Consider the following 21,278-nt stretch of genomic DNA (forward strand, 5'->3'; position numbering starts at 1 on the left):
TGATCACCTCCTCATCATCACAAAGGACCTATGTAGATATTTCTCACATGCTCCCATGATCCACACCCCACGCCAGTGATATCCTCTACACGTGGAGGGTGAGGATACACTCGAATCTCTATAAATACCACTCCTATGAACTACGCCAGACTCACGATTCTACTCTCGAGCCCAAAATTTCAAAGATCGTGGCAGTTAAGCTCCCAAAAAGCGAACTCGGTCTCACCCATTTATTCATATCAGTCCCCAGAGACTGTTTGTAGAGGAATAACACACCACACCTTTACAAGTAATATAAAAGATGTAGGGAACTGGCCTGGAGACGATGCAAGTATGCAACCAGCCAACTGTGACAACTTAATGACACTATCACGAGTTTCGACCACAAGGTTTAGGATAAGCTTATCCCATCGCATCCCCTTTTGTGACCAGTTTACCACCCGACTTCGCTCCACCATAAGATCAAGGTCCCACTGTTCACTAAAACTTCCTTGACTCTGAGGTATACCATATACATGCATTATGCATATGCAGTGTGTACAAATCTCTCCTAGTGTAATCGCTTCGAAATTTCTAATGTTATTGAAATGCAATTGAAACTTGAAACACAACACACAACACACATGGTTTTGCATTTAAAGATCCAAGGTTTCATGCAGTGAGTCAATGTTTCGCATGTCTACCTTTTTGAATGGTAATTTCTGTTGTAAGACACTAGAGGGTTTTATTTTCCTACTTCCACTGCATCTTGTTCTATGCATATAAGTTAATAGTTAATTCTGTCTGGAGTAAGGACTAAGGACTATGCTACTGTGAGCACATACATGTGCGAAGAACAGAGGATGTAACGAACTAACTATTAGTGTTTTGGGGGATGCAACTGTTACTCCTCATGTTAGAATAAGGTAAATTAGCTAGGAAGTTATGCAAAACACAAAGAAATACTTCTTAGACTTGCAAAACAAAATTAAATACTTCTTAGACTTCTGATAGTTGGTTTCAAACAGCACAAATCAAATAGATTAACAGAGCTTCACAAATCACATTTGATTAAATTCGAATAATCATAGCTCATACAAAACATCAAAGAGCTAAGTGGCCAAGGATGGATTAGCCGGTGCCACCAAGGACACCCTTAAGCTTCCTCACTTGAGCATCATCAAGGAAAGTAGTTTTCACAACAATTTCAGTAGGCAAGTCATTGGCAAAAAAGGCGTAATCAGTGAGTTGGAGGCCAGGACTTGGACTGCTGAAGGTAACAGTGGCAATTGCAAGAGACCCACCACCATTCAGCTGGAAATGTAATAAACCTTGAGGAAAAATCATGACGTCCCCCTTCTTAAGTGTTTTAAGAAAAACAGTATTAGCTGAATCCACAAAGCCAGCAAATATAGTACCCTGTAAATGACAAGTAGAAGTTCGTTTCCAGCTGGGTGAGTGTGAAATGGGATAACACCACCGGGGGCAATGTCTAAGCGTCCAATTGAGATTCCAAGGCCATTCAAGCCAGGGAACTGGGAAACGAATGCTGGAGTAACGGCGGCCTTAATAAGGTTTGTGGTGTTCCCAGCCACAGCTAACCCCGAAAACACGAAGTCATCTACAGTGACATTAGTCTTACAATTGTATCCTGCAGGGCTTGTAGGGCCCTTGAGGTCTCCAACACAGTAGTCTGCTGCATTAACACTGTAGGAGAGGAGAAGGGCAAAGAGGAAAAGAGTTATATGGAACATCTTCATTTCGCTAGTACGAGAGAGGTTTCTTTGAATTGGGTTGGTCTTAGTGAGATTGCTACCATTTACTTATATATAGGGAGGCAGGATGCTTGCTGGCTGGTCCAATAGACCCTGCACCATGCAAGAGAAGAGATCCCGAGCAAGGTTAGCTTGACAGAGCACGTAAGAAAAGACATAAAATTTATTTGTGGTCCATGTAGTCTTATAAATCAATTCTCCATACAGACAAAAAAGCCTTTTCTAAGTGGAAAGGAAATGTTTTTTACTTTTCTCTACAATAATAGGATACTATCATTTCTTTCCTGACAAATTTTTTTTGCTTAACTACTTCAGAGTATATCTTCCCTTTCAAAAAAAAATGTGGAGGAGCTAGCAGTAAAGTGTTGCAATTGGATTCCCCATTATATTTATATCATTAATGTTGAACCTTAGAGAAAATATCATCTCTCTCAATTCAGGCGTTTCAGCTAGTGCAACTCTTTAACTAAAGAAAAAGCTCATTAACCATACTCTTTGCTGGAAACAATGTTAACGATTAAAGTAAATGTAGAACAATTTTAAGGCGTGCAAATGTGCAATACTATAAGATAATGCATGCTGATTTTCATGACAATCATCTACACTAGAAAATTGCACTGTAGCCGATTAGCCGCTAAAGAAGAAATAAATCAACAACAAATGTACTGTGACGTTTGATAACAGCTGGAATGCAACCCAAATATACCTTTTAAGGAAGTTCATAATACATAGTTTTACTTCTTAATTTAAGATTCATCCATGATATAAGTTCTTCACAAAAGATTCTAATAACAGCTGCTCTTACAGCTTTACCCTTAATTAATCAACTATTTTCAGAATAAGATAACGAACTTACCTGCAATGAAGTTTCAGAATGTTCCCAAAGGCAAACAATCAGAAAATTCGATTAGGTGGTCCGTTACTCGTGCACATGGAAGAGGCCATAAGAAGACATCTCTTAACAGCTAAAAAGGTGTCACTGCAAGTCTTCCTGCCACTTCAAAGGATAACCATATGAAGTGTGTGGATTGTAATGGTTCCCTCCCTCGGAGGGTTCATGGATTATATTGATCCATAAGCTGTTTTCCAACTTGTTTGCATTGTACGCGCATACCATCAGCTCAGACAATGTCAGCTCGTATTTCACAATATCAGTTAGACAGTTACATGAGTGAGCTTTGTACGAATCCAAGTAATATGCTCTCTATTCACTCTCATGAGCCTCGATTCTCCTGGTCAATTTCATTGGATCGATTAGAGACACGTTGTCGTCCAATTTTAAGGTATTATTTATGAAGGATTGTTTTATTATTTAAATTGGTCGAGTCTGAACAAAATTTCACTGGGATTGTGTTGGAGCCATTATGGAACACATATCCCCGTATTGGTTGGTTCAAAAGAGAGGTCTTTTTATAAATAGGAAAGGCATTGTTACGCAAAATATTTTGGTGGCATGTTCATTTGACTTGCAGTTTCAGTATGTACTTGCTAGTTAGGAAGGTTCTGCCACAGATTCACGTATTTTGACTTTGGCATTAACAAGAGCAGACAAATTACATGTACCAAAAGGTATATTACACTTATATTTGTTTATCATTGAATATAGATTTTCTTTCAAAGCTAACAAATAGTTTTTTTGCTTTCCTAATTAATATAGGTAAATATTATGGTGTGGATGCCGGGTATGCCAATACACTAAGTTTTATTGCTCCATTTCGTGGCACTCGCTATCACTTGAAAGAATATGGTGTCTTGGAACCTACAAATAGCAAAGAATTGTTCAATCTGCGACATTCATCGTTGAGGAATGATGTCGAGGGTATCATTGGTATCTTAAAGAAGTGTTTTCCTATTTTGACCCTTCCTCTTCCATATCCATTTGAAACACAATTGAAGATAGTAATAGCATGTTGCATTCTACACAATCACATACGAAGAGAGAAAAACGTATGATTTACTTTTTAACTTGGAAGATTTTGAAGGCCAACAAGAATCTGAAGTAGTGCATAACAATGGGGGTGTGGAAAATATTAGTAGAGAAAGAATACGAGAAATGGCAATAGAGTTTAGAAAATCAATTGCTGATGCAATGTGGAGTGACTATGAAAGTTCAAAATGATGTAGTACTTATGGAATTTTCTTTTTAATTTATTTGTTTAATATATATGAAGAATGTAATAGTGATACTTATTTTGAATGACTTATATAAGTGCTTTTACTTGTTTAGATTTATATTTATTTTAACTTTTCTTATTTTGTGCATTTCATTTCATATTTATTTGAAGTATACACGTAAAATGAAGAAAGAATAACTTACTGCTAATATGTTGTTCATGACAAACAAATTGCAGTGTCAACCAAACACAGGACAAGTTAAAACCGTGACAAAATAATTGAAGACCAAACAGCTTTCAGATTAATCATCTTTATGTAATATATCTGCAGAATTGGAACACCTAATCAGTGTTGAGCAATACAAAATCTTCTGCGGCCAAACAGAGCCTTCATGTTGGAATAAGGTAAATAATTAGCTAGGAAGTCATGCAAAACACAAAGAAATACTTCTTAGACTTGCAAAACAAAATTAAATACTTCTTAGACTTCTGATAGTTGGTTTCGAACAGCACAGATTAACAGAGCTTCACAAATCACATTTGATTAAATTCTCGAATAATCATAGCTCATACAAAACATCAAAGAGCTAAGTGGCCAAGGATGGATTAGCCGGTGCCACCAAGGACACCCTTAAGCTTCCTCACTTGAGCATCATCAAGGAAAGTAGTTTTCACAACAATTTCAGTAGGCAAGTCATTGGCAAAAAAGGCGTAATCAGTGAGTTGGAGGCCAGGACTTGGACTGCTGAAGGTAACAGTGGCAATTGCAAGAGACCCACCACCATTCAGCTGGAAATGTAATAAACCTTGAGGAAAAATCATGACGTCCCCCTTCTTAAGTGTTTTAAGAAAAACAGTATTAGCTGAATCCACAAAGCCAGCACATATAGTACCCTGTATGACAAGTAGAAGTTCGTTTCCAGCTGGGTGAGTGTGAAATGGGATAACACCACCGGGGCAATGTCTAAGCGTCCAATTGAGATTCCAAGGCCATTCAAGCCAGGGAACTGGGAAACGAATGCTGGAGTAACGGCGGCCTTAATAAGGTTTGTGGTGTTCCCAGCCACAGCTAACCCCGAAAACACGAAGTCATCTACAGTGACATTAGTCTTACAATTGTATCCTGCAGGGCTTGTAGGGCCCTTGAGGTCTCCAACACAGTAGTCTGCTGCATTAACAGTGTAGGAGAAGAGAAGGGCAAAGAGGAAAAGAGTTATATGGAACATCTTCATTTCACTAGTACGAGAGAAGTTTCTTTGAATTGGGTTGGTCTTAGTGAGATTGCTACCATTTACTTATATATAGGGAGGTAGGATGCTTGCTGGCTGGTCCAATAGGCCCTGCACCATGCAAGAGATCACGAGCAAGGTTAGCTTGACAGACAGACAGAGTACGTAAGAAAAGACATAAAATTTATTTGTGGTCCATGTAGTCTTAAAAATCAATTCTCCATTCAGACAAAAGCCTTTTCTAAGTGGAAACGAAATGTTTTTTACTTTTCTCTACAATAATGATACTATCATTTCTTTCCTGACAAATTTTTTTTGCTTAACTACTTCAGAGTATATCTTCCCTTTCAAAAAAAAATGTGGAGGAGCTAGCAGTAAAGTGTTGCAATTGGATTCCCCATTATATTTATATCATTAATGTTGAACCTTAGAGAAAATATCATCTCTCTCAATTCAGGCGTTTCAGCTAGTGCAACTCTTTAACTAAAGAAAAAGCTCATTAACCATACTCTTTGCTGGAAACAATGTTAACGATTAAAGTAAATGTAGAACAATTTTAAGGCGTGCAAATGTGCAATACTATAAGATAATGCATGCTGATTTTCATGACAATCATCTACACTAGAAAATTGCACTGTAGCCGATTAGCCGCTAAAGAAGAAATAAATCAACAACAAATGTACTGTGACGTTTGATAACAGCTGGAATGCAACCCAAATATACCTTTTAAGGAAGTTCATAATACATAGTTTTACTTCTTAATTTAAGATTCATCCATGATATAAGTTCTTCACAAAAGATTCTAATAACAGCTGCTCTTACAGCTTTACCCTTAATTAATCAACTATTTTCAGAATAAGATAACGAACTTACCTGCAATGAAGTTTCAGAATGTTCCCAAAGGCAAACAATCAGAAAATTCGATTAGGTGGTCCGTTACTCGTGCACATGGAAGAGGCCATAAGAAGACATCTCTTAACAGCTAAAAAGGTGTCACTGCAAGTCTTCCTGCCACTTCAAAGGATAACCATATGAAGTGTGTGGATTGTAATGGTTCCCTCCCTCGGAGGGTTCATGGATTATATTGATCCATAAGCTGTTTTCCAACTTGTTTGCATTGTACGCGCATACCATCAGCTCAGACAATGTCAGCTCGTATTTCACAATATCAGTTAGACAGTTACATGAGTGAGCTTTGTACGAATCCAAGTAATATGCTCTCTATTCACTCTCATGAGCCTCGATTCTCCTGGTCAATTTCATTGGATCGATTAGAGACACGTTGTCGTCCAATTTTAAGGTATTATTTATGAAGGATTGTTTTATTATTTAAATTGGTCGAGTCTGAACAAAATTTCACTGGGATTGTGTTGGAGCCATTATGGAACACATATCCCCGTATTGGTTGGTTCAAAAGAGAGGTCTTTTTATAAATAGGAAAGGCATTGTTACGCAAAATATTTTGGTGGCATGTTCATTTGACTTGCAGTTTCAGTATGTACTTGCTAGTTAGGAAGGTTCTGCCACAGATTCACGTATTTTGACTTTGGCATTAACAAGAGCAGACAAATTACATGTACCAAAAGGTATATTACACTTATATTTGTTTATCATTGAATATAGATTTTCTTTCAAAGCTAACAAATAGTTTTTTTGCTTTCCTAATTAATATAGGTAAATATTATGGTGTGGATGCCGGGTATGCCAATACACTAAGTTTTATTGCTCCATTTCGTGGCACTCGCTATCACTTGAAAGAATATGGTGTCTTGGAACCTACAAATAGCAAAGAATTGTTCAATCTGCGACATTCATCGTTGAGGAATGATGTCGAGGGTATCATTGGTATCTTAAAGAAGTGTTTTCCTATTTTGACCCTTCCTCTTCCATATCCATTTGAAACACAATTGAAGATAGTAATAGCATGTTGCATTCTACACAATCACATACGAAGAGAGAAAACGTATGATTTACTTTTTAACTTGGAAGATTTTGAAGGCCAACAAGAATCTGAAGTAGTGCATAACAATGGGGGTGTGGAAAATATTAGTAGAGAAAGAATACGAGAAATGGCAATAGAGTTTAGAAAATCAATTGCTGATGCAATGTGGAGTGACTATGAAAGTTCAAAATGATGTAGTACTTATGGAATTTTCTTTTAATTTATTTGTTTAATATATATGAAGAATGTAATAGTGATACTTATTTTGAATGACTTATATAAGTGCTTTTACTTGTTTAGATTTATATTTATTTTAACTTTTCTTATTTTGTGCATTTCATTTCATATTTATTTGAAGTATACACGTAAAATGAAGAAAGAATAACTTACTGCTAATATGTTGTTCATGACAAACAAATTGCAGTGTCAACCAAACACAGGACAAGTTAAAACCGTGACAAAATAATTGAAGACCAAACAGCTTTCAGATTAATCATCTTTATGTAATATATCTGCAGAATTGGAACACCTAATCAGTGTTGAGCAATACAAAATCTTCTGCGGCCAAACAGAGCCTTCATGTTGGAATAAGGTAAATAATTAGCTAGGAAGTCATGCAAAACACAAAGAAATACTTCTTAGACTTGCAAAACAAAATTAAATACTTCTTAGACTTCTGATAGTTGGTTTCGAACAGCACAGATTAACAGAGCTTCACAAATCACATTTGATTAAATTCTCGAATAATCATAGCTCATACAAAACATCAAAGAGCTAAGTGGCCAAGGATGGATTAGCCGGTGCCACCAAGGACACCCTTAAGCTTCCTCACTTGAGCATCATCAAGGAAAGTAGTTTTCACAACAATTTCAGTAGGCAAGTCATTGGCAAAAAAGGCGTAATCAGTGAGTTGGAGGCCAGGACTTGGACTGCTGAAGGTAACAGTGGCAATTGCAAGAGACCCACCACCATTCAGCTGGAAATGTAATAAACCTTGAGGAAAAATCATGACGTCCCCCTTCTTAAGTGTTTTAAGAAAAACAGTATTAGCTGAATCCACAAAGCCAGCACATATAGTACCCTGTATGACAAGTAGAAGTTCGTTTCCAGCTGGGTGAGTGTGAAATGGGATAACACCACCGGGGGCAATGTCTAAGCGTCCAATTGAGATTCCAAGGCCATTCAAGCCAGGGAACTGGGAAACGAATGCTGGAGTAACGGCGGCCTTAATAAGGTTTGTGGTGTTCCCAGCCACAGCTAACCCCGAAAACACGAAGTCATCTACAGTGACATTAGTCTTACAATTGTATCCTGCAGGGCTTGTAGGGCCCTTGAGGTCTCCAACACAGTAGTCTGCTGCATTAACAGTGTAGGAGAAGAGAAGGGCAAAGAGGAAAAGAGTTATATGGAACATCTTCATTTCACTAGTACGAGAGAAGTTTCTTTGAATTGGGTTGGTCTTAGTGAGATTGCTACCATTTACTTATATATAGGGAGGTAGGATGCTTGCTGGCTGGTCCAATAGGCCCTGCACCATGCAAGAGATCACGAGCAAGGTTAGCTTGACAGACAGACAGAGTACGTAAGAAAAGACATAAAATTTATTTGTGGTCCATGTAGTCTTAAAAATCAATTCTCCATTCAGACAAAAGCCTTTTCTAAGTGGAAACGAAATGTTTTTTACTTTTCTCTACAATAATGATACTATCATTTCTTTCCTGACAAATTTTTTTGCTTAACCACTTCAGAGTACATCTTCCCTTTCAAAAAAAAATGTGGAGGAGCTAGCAGTAAAGTGTTGCAATTGGATTCCCCATTATATTTATATCATTAATGTTGAACCTTAGAGAAAATATCATCTCTCTCAATTCAGGCGTTTCAGCTAGTGCAACTCTTTAACTAAAGAAAAAGCTCATTAACCATACTCTTTGCTGGAAACAATGTTAACGATTAAACTAAATGTAGAACAATTTTAAGGCGTGCAAATGTGCAATACTATAAGATAATGCATGCTGATTTTCATGACAATCATCTACACTAGAAAATTGCACTGTAGCCGATTAGCCGCTAAAGAAGAAATAAATCAACAACAAATGTACTGTGACGTTTGATAACAGCTGGAATGCAACCCAAATATACCTTTTAAGGAAGTTCATAATACACAGTGTTACTTCTTAATTTAAGATTCATCCATGATATCAGTTCTTCACAAAATATTCCAATAACAGCTGCTCTTACAGCTTTACCCTTAATTAATCAACTATTTTCAGAATAAGATAACGAACTTACCTGCAATGAAGTTTCAGAATGTCCCAAAAGACAAACAATCAGAAAATTCGATTAGGTGGTCCGTTACTCGTGCACATGGAAGAGGCCATAAGAAGACATCTCTTAACAGCTAAAAAGGTATCACTGCAAGTCTTCCTGCCACTTCAGAGGATAACCATATGAAGTGTGTGGATTGTAATGGTTCCCTCCTTCGTAGGGTTCATGGATTATATTGATCCATAAGCAGTTTTCCAACTTGTTTGCATCGTACACCCATACCATCAGCTCAGACAATGTCAGCTCGTATTTCACAATATCAGTTACATGAGTGAGCTTTGTACGAATCCAGTAATAAGCTCTCTATTCACTCTCATGAGCCTCGATTCTCCTAGTCAATTTCTTTGGATCGATTAGAGACACGTTGTCGTCCAATTTGATAAGAGCCCAATACACAAGAAATTTGAGGTATTATGACTTCAAATCATAGGTTCGATATGCCATTTTGCCTATTGTTTACATGTTTCATCTAGTAGCTATTAGGAATTAATTTCATGGGAACAGCCGAACAGGGGCTAGAATACCTGCTCGTCTCTTCCTATACCACATTTTCTTTTACCACTATGGCACTATCACTGTTTTCAAAATTTCTTCAGGTGCAATCCTCATGTATTTGCTTGGCAAACAAAGAAAGCAGAACTGTTTTCATTCATTCTTCAATAGTTTTATACACTTGACCTTGAAAACCCGCTCTGCTACCCATATCAACGTCTTCATTTCTCTCAAGTCTCAATGTAGTTCCCTCTTCTCAATGAACTCACTGAAGGTGCTCTAAAGCAGTAGAACAAATGGCTACATAAATAGCCAGTGTTTCTAATATAGTGAACCAAAGGTATCGCTATTCGGTTTCGGTTTGGCATTTCCAACTTGACCTATGCTTCTACCAACATTGTAACTTCAAACAGTACTTCGAAGTGCTGAGGCCCTGTGTAAAAAGTAACAATGTCACATGATCCACACTTGACACTTCCATGACACCTGGATATGCACACCAGTCAGTGTGTCGGTGGGCATATGAAGGCAACAAGGACCAAAGCGAGAAGGCTCTATGACTTAATGTATGCTAACTGCGAGAATAGTTTGATGTAACTTATTACACTACAGTACTACACTACTACCACGGATCAACTGAACCCCGCATCTATATCTTAAATGGCCCTTCTTCAAAAGACATACCACATCATTTTACAATTTACACCGGTGTTGGAATCATTGCCATGTACCGATGTAAAATAACAACATATAAGCCTGAAATGAAATTTCAAGATCAATTCCTTGCAGCCTAAAATAGTTAGTCCTACATATCTCGTAATGGACCTAGCAGACCATTGCAATGTTACAATACAATATCAAATCTATACTACTTTAAAATGCGGTGTGGGGGAGCTAGCCATTTAAGCATGACAAATACCGTTCGCACCTATTTTTTCCTTTTTTTTTTTCTCCTAAGGACCCCACGATCTATAAAATCAGGTGTTTAACCCAAAGTGCGACACATGTGCACAATACTAGTTTATATTAACTCACTGAATCCACAAAAGATGAATAAAAAAAAGTATAATCCCTTAATAACATAACAATTTTTCATGAAAATGAATTAAAAGATAAATAACCACTGCCATATAATAAATCAAAAGTGCAAGAAACCGTTTGTATATTGAAATTAATAACAGCTCTAGTTAGCTAGTAAATTTGTGGACGGCAAAAGTTCGATACAGAAATTATTCGCCTAAGATTCGAAATGTTTAACAATAATACTTTTAAATATTCTGTCCAATAAAACGCTAACGGCAAAAAAACGATATACGTGTTTTAAACGGGTATAATACGAATGCATTCCTTTAAAATTCGGCTATATATTTTACATTTAAAACTTTGATATATAAGTATATAACGTTTTTATTTTTATTTTTACAATTTTATTCATGAAAAAATAATATAGATGTCAAATTTTTGGTTCTACTTACTATTACTAACACTAACAAAATTAAAAACGTACAACCAACACATCCATTCCTGGTAAACAAGATTGCTTTTGAGTTTTGATCTTCAAGGCTATGGGTTATGGCTTCAAGAACTAAAAAATGGTGGAATCTGTTTTCTAGTTATGGCTTAAAGCCTTCAAGAACTAAACACATGCTTTTCTTATTCTTTAGTCTAAGCATTTAGGGGTTCTTTAATCTCTACTTTTTTAGTCGGTTGAGTTTTTCCAAGTATTAAAGTACGAGAGTTTCCATTTCAAGTTTCCAACTTTTACAATAAAAGCCCCGTTTTTTTTAATTTCAATAATTCGGACATTATAATTTGGCGATAATAAGCACATCCCAAGAAATTTGCGTATTAAACCACCATTTTTCAAATATTCGCCGTCTTGTTCGTTTTATACGGGAATCCTTATAATACGTGCATAATTCGCAAATTAAACAGTAAATTACTAGCTATGAGCTCTACCAGTCTTTTAAGCCAAAATCTTGGAATCATGCGAAGACATATCTTTTCTCGAAGACATCTTCTGTTTCCTTCCTGTCCGCCTACCAGTTGCTCCTTTCCCTCTTGAATTCATTACTTGTGCATTACCTTCCATCTGCAATTAATCGAATGCACATTTTAGAATTTAAATGATTTTAGCCTACTTCAAGGTAGCAATAAAAGGGTACAATTTTGGAATCATAAGAAGCTAGAAATAGTAGGATTGTTTAGAAACCTGTCTATAGTACAGATGGGTTTCATATGACTAGGCCTAACTAATAATTGCTGATTGTTTCGGGAAGACCTCTCCAAACAGAGGGAATTTGACAATATCCACATTTAGACTATAGCATATCTTGTAGCACATAAAGGACACCTGTATGACATTATTCAATTAACACGTGCAATGCTAAGTGAGATTGACACGGGTACATGTATCTATATCCAATTCTGACATGAAGTATCCAACACGGTAAAATAGCAAAAGTTAAAGGTACATGACGTTTAATAGGTCCATGTATCGTATCCAAGACGGATAGGGGATACGTATCCGACAAGGATTTTTCCTAAAATACAGAGTTGTTAGATACGTGACATGATAAAGCACATAGCTCGCCCTAATGGTCATGCACAACATGTAGTGTTTTTAATGTATGAGTAATGCACTTCACTTTACTGACATGTTTTCTATATTTGGCCTTGATGAACATATATAATAAAGCCGCATATAATCAACTAACTGCATGTTTTAAAATTTTCATTTTTTTTCTTTATTGGGTACATACAAACATTTGCTCAGGTGTGTGCAGTGTGTGTTTAAATTCTGTATGTGAAACCCATTCATTTTAAGATTAAAGTAGACCAAAATGATTAAGATTAAGATTCGTTTTAAGGTTACCCAAAAATGATTAAAATGAGACAACAGAGAGAATACTTGACAAAAGAAAACTCACCCCAACACAGAAGCTACAGAAATCAAATGACTCCATATTAAAGTCCACGTTGGTCTTTTCAGAGCTTATGCTTGAACAGTTCTTCTTCTTGCTGGTATTGAAGTTGTCGTTGTAAGAAGAGCAAGAGAATCCATGGCTACTACTATTGTTTGGTGATGAGCTATAAGATGATGGATTGAAATTTTCCTCATCTTTATGAAACATTTCCTGGAAAAGATTCTGAAGTTCTTCAAAACTTTGTTCTCCATTCTCCTGCAATTAGTTCATTTTTCATTAAAGAAAAAACTTGAAAATATATATAATTTTCTGAACTAGGAAAATCAAAGATCAAGAGAAAAAGTAACGCCAAATCATCCACTTCAACCCTTAGGTGAAACAAAAGCTGATCCCAAAATGTTGGCTTAGACGACAAACCTTATCCTTTCCCCAAGCTACATTATTTTGGAGCTTCTTTGGATCATGAGCATCTAGAAATGAATGAAACGACTGATGTAAATATGAACATCTTTGAGTACCTCGTCCCTTCATCCAACCTATTCAAAACTAAACCCCTCTTCCAGTAAACCCATGTTTTTTATTTCCTAACCTTTTGCCAATACAATGTTGAAGGTCCACCTTACGTTCTAGCAGGGGAGGTAAGAAGAATGCTGCAATGTAAAAAGCACGCAAAAAACAACAGTTCCATCTAGAAGTAAGGATCAGAAAATCCTTATTTGTATCCTTAACAGCTACATTCAGCACTTTTCTACCTCAATTATGGCACTCACACTCCCCCTAACACTGTAATCCTGGCCTAGCCCCTTTTCAACAAACTGAAAAGAAACCAACTACACTTGGTCTGGAGGCTCCAAAAGCTTCTTGTGGGGTTCCCCTTATACTTCCAAAGAACCTCTAGACTCACACCGTCTAGGTACTTTGTGCCTCAGACTAAAGAATTCATGACCAAACGCCCGAAAAGACCGTCATCAGGAACTAATTCACCGAAAGAAACGTGTTGTTGAGATAAATAGTCCAACATTGCGAGTTTAAAGCCTTGCCAACTAATTTTTAAATTCCAAGGACCACCCCACTCACTGCCACAAGGTTTTGAGTTTGATGTTCCAAATTTTAAGAGATGCCCATCGAGATTTGTTGGGGGTAGGGGGTTGATAGAAAATCTACTGGAAACCTTTCCAAATGTGTCGTGCACCACTCCAGTTAATTAAGATAGATTGGTTGTGTTATAGCTCTTATTGACCAATCAGATAAAAAAAAATCTCCTACTTCTGAACAAGTACACATTAGTTCCCACGATATCTCATCGTCTCAATGAAAACATAAGAAAACATAGATTAACTTGAAAAATATTGGCAAGATCACCCTAAAATTGCCAATTATAGCCAATGTGGTGCAGTCAACAATCACAATATTAAATTGTATTTAACAGCCCGTTTATAATTTCCACTAGTTTAAACTTTAAACGAAACTAGAAGAATTTAAAAACTCACACGTGGCTTTGTTTGTCGCATCATAACCACCATTTCTCCCAAAAAATCACACATACCCTGCACATATTCATATAAAAAAAAAAAAGGAAAAAACTGCAAGTAAAATTTATACAGAGAGAATTCATTATTTAATAAAAGCTCGAATTGCCATCCCATAAATTCAAAAGAAAAAAAATATAAACAATTTCCGTAATACTTACATTTTCGTCATCATCATTATTGTAGACACCTACGTCATACAGCATTCTTTTGTTCTCGTCCGATAGTACTACAATAACCCAACAAAAAATAAAAAATGGAAAATAAAAAATGAATATTTTTTTTATTATGAGTTGCAAATAGTTACCAGAATAAGCTTCCTGTACTGCTTGAAAATTCTTCTTTGATTCTTCAATGAAGTTGGAATCACCTGAAGAAGAACACCTATCTGGATGCCATCTCTGCAAAACCAATTCAATCATAAATATCAAAATAGGAAGTAAACAAAGCAAAACAAAGCAGGCAATATCTTCAAATCATCATAATAACTTACATAAAACTATATAAACTAAGCAGTATGGGAAAAAGATAACAACTTGACCCATCATCATAATAACAACTATTTCATCAGTGTATGTATACTAACCAAGGCAAGCTTCTTATAAGCATTTCTAAGTTCGAAATGTGAACAGTTCTTCTTCAGTCCCAAAACTGCATATAAATCACTCCCTTCTTCTTCACTGGCCATTACTGCTTTTACTGAAGAAGAAGAAGAAGAAGAAGGAAGAACATTAAATATCGACGAATTTGATACAAATATTTTAGAAACTACAACATGACGATATCTCAGAAGCTGAGATTTTGAGATATTTTGCAATTATGTTGGATTCGCGAAGCTTCTTTGTTCGGGGAGTCAATTTTGGGCTGCGACTGAAAACCAGGGTCCAACGGCCAACCTTCAAGTTGGCGGGGGACCACTGTGATTGGGAAAAGGACATTTTCTGTATTGGATGGGCTAATATCTTCATTGCCAATGGATGGGTTAAAGCCCAATTAAAGTTAATCTGTCCTGACTCCTGAATAATATTTGACAAGTGCACGAGTTGAAGTTTTTACTTAAGCATTCACAATTTGAGGGTCTGTCATGCTAGAATATTTTACATTTTTACACAGACCGATTTTAGATTTTAGATACAGTAAAGTTCCAAACTAGTACTGCTAACCTAAACAGTTAAAATCGGTTTTTGAAACTAATCGGGTCGAGGAAGTGGACCGAATCCGAGGCTATGACCGAAAAATCTCGGAGTGATATGTAATTGGTAAAATTTATGGGTTATGATACTGTAGGGTCCGAGTTCAACCCCGCCACACACTATTGAAGTTCTTGATCTCTTTAAAAATAGGTTTGCCCACACATTTAAGGCAGGTGACGACTAACAAAGTCGGTAAAATCTTTGGATGATGATACTAGAGGTTTGGGGTTCGAATCCTGCCAGCATCAAAGAGTTACTGATCTCATTTAAAAACAAAGTTTACCAATAATAAAAAAATGCGATTAATCGGCGATTTAATCAGTTATATCTGATGTATATATTTCACACTTTCAAAATATATAATAATATAATCATACAAAATATTTCCAAATAATTATCCGAGATGCAATAAAAAATATCAAATTTTCATAATCATATCTAATCAACTCAATTTTAGAGTAATATAGAGATGTCAAACACAACAATTATGTTAAATATTTAAAAGAATAAAGAGAGAGAAGAGATAATATATATTAGAGAAATATTACAATGATTTGTATATTTAACATTCGTTAAGAGAAGAAAATAAGTTAACTCTTAGTTGTGTGTGTTTATTAGGTTCTATTACTATTAATACGGTTTAAAATTTCAATTTGTTAATTTTACGTATTTTTTTGGGTGGGGAACCGATATTTTCAATAAATTTTTTTCTCAGTTTAGTAAGAAATCGATAATCTCGGTCAATTAATCGGTCAATTCGGTTCAGTGAGAAAAGTTTAAAAATCAGTCAAAAATAATCGGAATACAAGCGATACGCAATTAATCGGCCAATATAACCGATATTGATAGCATAGGCTGCAAGATAAGACATTGCGTTGTCGAAAAAATTTAAATAAATAAAAAGAGACACGAAATAATATGGGCCAAGAAATCAAAGTAAACCATGAAGACATAAAGTTCTATCATGTGGCAAAATGACAACTGAGTGTACCAACATGTATAGGATCTTTTTCATATATTAAATTGATCGCAATACAATCACCAAACTATTAACACTTCCAATACCCATACCATCAACTCAAAGGAAAACCATTTCGTCACCACGGAGCATAACTAAAACTATTACCAGAAAGACAACTATGCGCACCTTGTAAGTTGTAACCTCAAAAGAAACAGTATTCACTCACTTTCCTTTTAAACCGGAACTGTCATTCCGTGATCGTCGCCATTGCCATATCAAGCGCCCGATATTCTAAGGATGTGAATGACCATATAAAAGCAATATCTTTGACGAAATCTATCTTTTCTAAGATGTTGTCCAACTTTTAGTTTCTTCTCTCTACAACTCTTCCAACCTCCAATGGCATTCTTATTGCCTATGATCAAACCTACTTCTTTCTCCAATTTAATCGGTTATATCGGATGTATATATTTTACACTTTTAAAATATATAATAATATAATCATACAAGATATTTCTAAATGGTTATCTGAGATGCAACAAAAAATATCAAATTTTCATAATCATATCTAATCAACTCAATTTTAGAGTACTACAGAGATGCTAAACACAATAATTATATTAAATATTTAAAAGAATAAAGAAAGATAGAGAGAGAGAGAGAGAGAGAAGATAATATATATTATAGAGATATTATAATAATTTGTATATTTAACATTCGTTAAGAGAAGAAAATAAGTAAATTCTTAGCTTGGTGTGTTTATTAGGTTTTATTATTATTAATACGGTTTAAAAATTCAATTTGTTAATTTTATGTATTTTTTTGGGTGGAGAATTGACATTTTAAATAAATTTTTTTCTCAGTTTAGTGAGAAATTAGGCGGTCAATTCAGTAATTAAATCAGTTTAGTGAAAAAAGTTTAAAAATTGGTAAAAAAATAATCAGATTAAAAGCGATACGGGATTAACCGGGTCAATATAACCCATATTGATGGCATAGGCTGCAAGCCTGCAAGATAATATAAGACATCGTATTGTCGAAAAAATTTAAATAAATAAAAAGAGGCCCAGAATAATATGGGCCAGGAAATCAAAGTGAACCATGAAGACATAAAGTCATAAAGTTATATGACGTGACAAAATGGAGTGTACCAACATGTATAGACTCCATATATAAAATTGATGGCACCTTGTAAGTTGTAACCTCAAAAGAAACAGTATTCACTCACTCTCCTTTTAAACCGGAACTGTGATTCCGTGATCGTAGCCATTGCCATATCCCCCGATATTCTAAGGATGCGAATGACCACATAAAAACAATATCTTTGACAAAATCTCTCTTTTCTAAGATGTTGTCCAATTTTTAGTTTCTTCTCTCTACAACTCTTCCAACCTCCAATGTCATTCTTATTGCCTATGATCAAACCTACTTCTTTCTCCAGTTAATAGGGTAAGTTTATTTCCTTGTTTTATGTCCTTTAGCTATATCTGAATTTTATATTATTCTTGTTTATAGTCTTCTTATTGTTGGTTACATGCATCTCGATCCTGCTTAACTGTATGGCGCGACATTTGAGATTGTTTCATATCAAGATTGGATCTGAAGAAGATATAAATACCTTTTACGTATTTAGTTTTTGTTACAACGAGGTGCTAAACAAATGTATGTGATCGGACGAGTTGGTTATATTGGGCCACATGACATTTTCAGTTCTAGAATTATTTCGGCGTCGTGGAGATCATTGGACAATTTAACTAAGTCAGGATTTCATACATTCTTATCAAAAAACAAAAGAAAAAGGATTTCATACATTGTCTAAGATAATAAAAGATCGAATACAATTTTCAAATTTTGAATGGTATATATGGTTTTTTGGCATGCCAAAACTTTCTGTAAGATAGTATTCTATTACAATTACGATTACTATGCAATTGATGAATTGATAGTTATAAGTGCTCTTTTCTTTAGTTCAAAGATATGAAAACAGGTTCGTGCATGACACTAGAGACATAATTTTGATTAGAACTTCACCACTTTTTATTTACCCGGACAGAGCTGATTTATTGTTCTGATTCTTTTGGTACGTTGTTAATCATGGATGATTCCAATATGTGTATGAATGAAGATCTGATAGGTTCGTCTCATCTAGAATCAAGCAGTATACAATTGAAGTTGGTAAACTGATTGATGCATCTCGCCATGGCTGAGGATGGGAACCCCAAATTGACTGGAATTCGGCAGATAATCCGGTTAAAGGAGATCCTCCAAAAGTGGCAGTCCGTAACACTTAGCCCAAAGAGTAACAGCCCGCCACACCAACATGAGAAAACCCTTGCAGGCATCTCTCCAGCCATCAACAAACGCTTAAGAAATACATACATTGCTTGTGATTCTGATGAGGAGGGCTGTCCTAGCCCAGAACCACCACCAGATGTCCCAAAAGGATATCTGGCAGTGTATGTTGGGCCTGAGCTTCGGAGGTTTATTATTCCAACGAGCTATCTTAGCCATCATATGTTCAAAATGCTGTTAGAGAAGACTGAGGAGGAGTTTGGCTTCGACCACAAGGGTGCACTCACTATTCCTTGTGAGACCGAGACCTTCAAATATCTCATTAACTGGATGCAATGCCACCCCAGTGTCGATATTCATCTTGAAGACGATCCTGGTAATCCCTCAACTTACACTTCAATTCTTTCTTTCTAAGTTAACTTCTAACAGAAGTATCATGATGGTGTTGACAAATTGAATATGCTAATGGCCATGTTAATATATTTACATGATAAGTAAATGAAATGAAAACTAGTAAGACAGAAACTTAATGACACTTAGGATAGACTGGCTGAGGCTTATCAACGATATACTTCTGAGATGGCTTATCAGCAAAATTTAAAATCCATATCATTTTGACTCGAAGTTTTTGTATAGTTAGGATTATATTATTTCGTTTCGTGCGCACAACAAGACCATCTAATACTATTTTGACCGAGTTAATTAAGATTTTGTAGAAGAAGATGCTGAAGATGCAGAGGCAAAGCATGATGCAGAACAAAAACAGGACGACACAGAAGAATAAAGGCTTATGGGCTTGTACAGAAGTGCAAATTAATTTAGAAAAGTTGCTTTGCTGGTGTTCTTGAGATTTGATTGATTTTTTATATTTTTTCCCCTTTTTATGATCACGGGCAATAGGACTTAGTTAGAATTTTCGAAGTCGAATGTTTGGCCAGAAGCAGAGGAGAGGAATTATGAGTGAATCTCAATCCCTGAATCTTTTTAGCATCACATTTGATATTATATGAAAATTTTGACATATGTATGTGTTGAAACCTTTGTAATGTTTATGTGACTATTAACATGTTTCGATTTACTATTTCTTGTTTGTAGGATTTATATATTAAGTTTTATCTTTTCCATTCTATTTTAGATGCTATTCGTATGTATTAAAGATAGATGAGTACTCTTTGAGAGATAACTTACTAATAATTTTTCCCAGTAATATTATGGCATGTCATTTTCAATGACATATGACAGATGATTGTTCATGTTCACGCCCTTAAGAGACAACTGGAATAAAATCTTGCAAGGAAGTAGAGATCTCTATTCTTCTTTTTCGCTCAAAACCAAGATCACATAAATGTTGTTGTTAATAAATAATAATCATTATGTCATTCGGTAGTGTTGATAGAGATGTAAATATATTATTTGCAATCAACTTTGTGGACACGGCATGCTGCTTCCCTATTCAAAACTATTTATATAAGCATTTGAACAAGTAATCAAGTGATGAATATCACATCACACTAACGTAGTTTATCAACACCCTATTGTAGTATAGTTAGAGTCTATATCGCCGTCCCTCTTAGTACACAAGGACACATAAATGCACGGCTTTATATATGCATGGCTATTGGTTAAGTTGGAGACTAAGAAGCATGGCTATTCGTTAAGTTGGAGACTAAGAAACCAGGCGAGCTCATAAGGGGTCATAGTAATGGGTGTAAAAGCAAGTAAGTTGAGCAAGATCATGAATGGAAATAGTTACAAACGCTTGAAGGGGTCTCCCTTGGCACCAAGAGGATATGTTCCAGTGTGTGTCGGTGTGGAGAACGAAACAAAGTGCTTCATGGTCCATAGGAACTCACTTCGCGAGACTGAGTTTGTTGAGCTTCTCTACAGATCTGCAGAGGAATATGGATTTCATAATCAAGGCGTCCTTAGGATCCCTTACAACGCCAAAGACTTTGAGGAATGGATGATCAAAGCAGCAAGGAGAAGAAGGATGTTACGGGTCCTACCGGCCTAGAAACTGAACTATAGGAAATTCTTATTAGTATATATGCATGTTTATCATACAATTCTATAGTTCAACTTAATTAGCATGTTAGTCATGTTCATTAACTGCGCTCTTGGGTTTAGACAGTGGTACGGTGTAATAGCATTGATTGATCGAAGTCATTTCTCCATTCTCCAGTAACCAGTTTGTAAAGGTAGTCTGCTTCAGTCTTTATCAACGCTAACCAAATGTACATATACAGTATATCATATATTCATATATATGTTTATTGCCACAAAAATGCTTGAAGAACACAACTTTTGGAAGGAATTGGTTCATCATAACAGGTGCTTAAAAATAAAGAGATCGGCCTCCTTGCTTGGAGATGGTTTAGACTTTAGAGTGTTCAAGATATATGGACTTTTTTATGTTTTTTGTTTGCAACGCAACTAGATAGGGGTCATCTCAATACTTTTTTTTTGAGAAGTCATCTCAATACTTATTCAGTAGATTAACCAAAAAAAACCTCAAAGAAA

At 35.7% G+C, this 21,278-nt stretch overlaps 4 protein-coding genes and 1 pseudogene across 10 annotated transcripts; 1 reads left to right on the top strand and 4 right to left on the bottom strand.

The window, feature by feature from the left end:
* Positions 1 to 954: 954 nt before the first annotated feature.
* Positions 955 to 2,769, bottom strand: LOC147473237 (auxin-binding protein ABP19a-like). The gene is given in 3 exon segments (XM_086587685.1): positions 955 to 1,401; positions 1,404 to 1,847; positions 2,611 to 2,769. Coding segments are annotated over 2 exon segments (627 nt in total). The 5' UTR covers positions 1,740 to 1,847; positions 2,611 to 2,769; the 3' UTR covers positions 955 to 1,110.
* A 1,544-nt stretch (positions 2,770 to 4,313) lies between these two features.
* LOC147473238 (auxin-binding protein ABP19a-like) lies at positions 4,314 to 6,117 on the bottom strand (annotated as a pseudogene). The gene is made up of 2 exons (XR_015210516.1): positions 5,971 to 6,117; positions 4,314 to 5,208 (listed from the first exon to the last, which is right to left on the bottom strand). The product of XR_015210516.1 is annotated as an auxin-binding protein ABP19a-like (transcript).
* A 1,554-nt stretch (positions 6,118 to 7,671) lies between these two features.
* LOC147473239 (auxin-binding protein ABP19a-like) lies at positions 7,672 to 9,868 on the bottom strand. The gene has a single exon (XM_086587682.1). It carries the CDS (start codon positions 8,457 to 8,459, stop codon positions 7,833 to 7,835), a length of 627 nt encoding a protein of 208 aa, XP_086443808.1. The 5' UTR covers positions 8,460 to 9,868; the 3' UTR covers positions 7,672 to 7,832.
* Positions 9,869 to 11,615: 1,747 nt separating this feature from the next.
* LOC147473240 (uncharacterized) lies at positions 11,616 to 15,246 on the bottom strand. The gene is made up of 6 exons (XM_086587683.1): positions 14,899 to 15,246; positions 14,620 to 14,713; positions 14,474 to 14,541; positions 14,274 to 14,330; positions 12,787 to 13,038; positions 11,616 to 11,948 (listed from the first exon to the last, which is right to left on the bottom strand). The coding sequence occupies exons 1-6, from the start codon at positions 14,998 to 15,000 to the stop codon at positions 11,823 to 11,825; spliced, it is 699 nt and encodes a 232-aa protein (XP_086443809.1). The 5' UTR covers positions 15,001 to 15,246; the 3' UTR covers positions 11,616 to 11,822.
* A 2,420-nt stretch (positions 15,247 to 17,666) lies between these two features.
* LOC147473241 (uncharacterized) lies at positions 17,667 to 19,839 on the top strand. 6 transcript variants are annotated; one of them, XM_086587690.1, is made up of 3 exons: positions 17,667 to 17,915; positions 18,592 to 19,134; positions 19,466 to 19,839. In XM_086587690.1, the coding sequence occupies exons 2-3, from the start codon at positions 18,654 to 18,656 to the stop codon at positions 19,540 to 19,542; spliced, it is 558 nt and encodes a 185-aa protein (XP_086443816.1). In that variant the 5' UTR covers positions 17,667 to 17,915; positions 18,592 to 18,653; the 3' UTR covers positions 19,543 to 19,839. The 6 variants fall into 6 exon arrangements, with proteins under 6 accessions (XP_086443816.1, XP_086443817.1, XP_086443818.1 ...); XM_086587691.1 differs by having other exon boundaries at positions 19,475 to 19,839; XM_086587692.1 differs by having other exon boundaries at positions 18,616 to 19,134; positions 19,475 to 19,839.
* Positions 19,840 to 21,278: the final 1,439 nt, after the last annotated feature.

Source organism: Coptis chinensis, unplaced genomic scaffold (genome assembly GCF_015680905.1).
Source record: "Coptis chinensis isolate HL-2020 unplaced genomic scaffold, ASM1568090v1 utg3132_pilon_pilon, whole genome shotgun sequence".
Lineage (NCBI taxonomy): Eukaryota > Viridiplantae > Streptophyta > Magnoliopsida > Ranunculales > Ranunculaceae > Coptis > Coptis chinensis.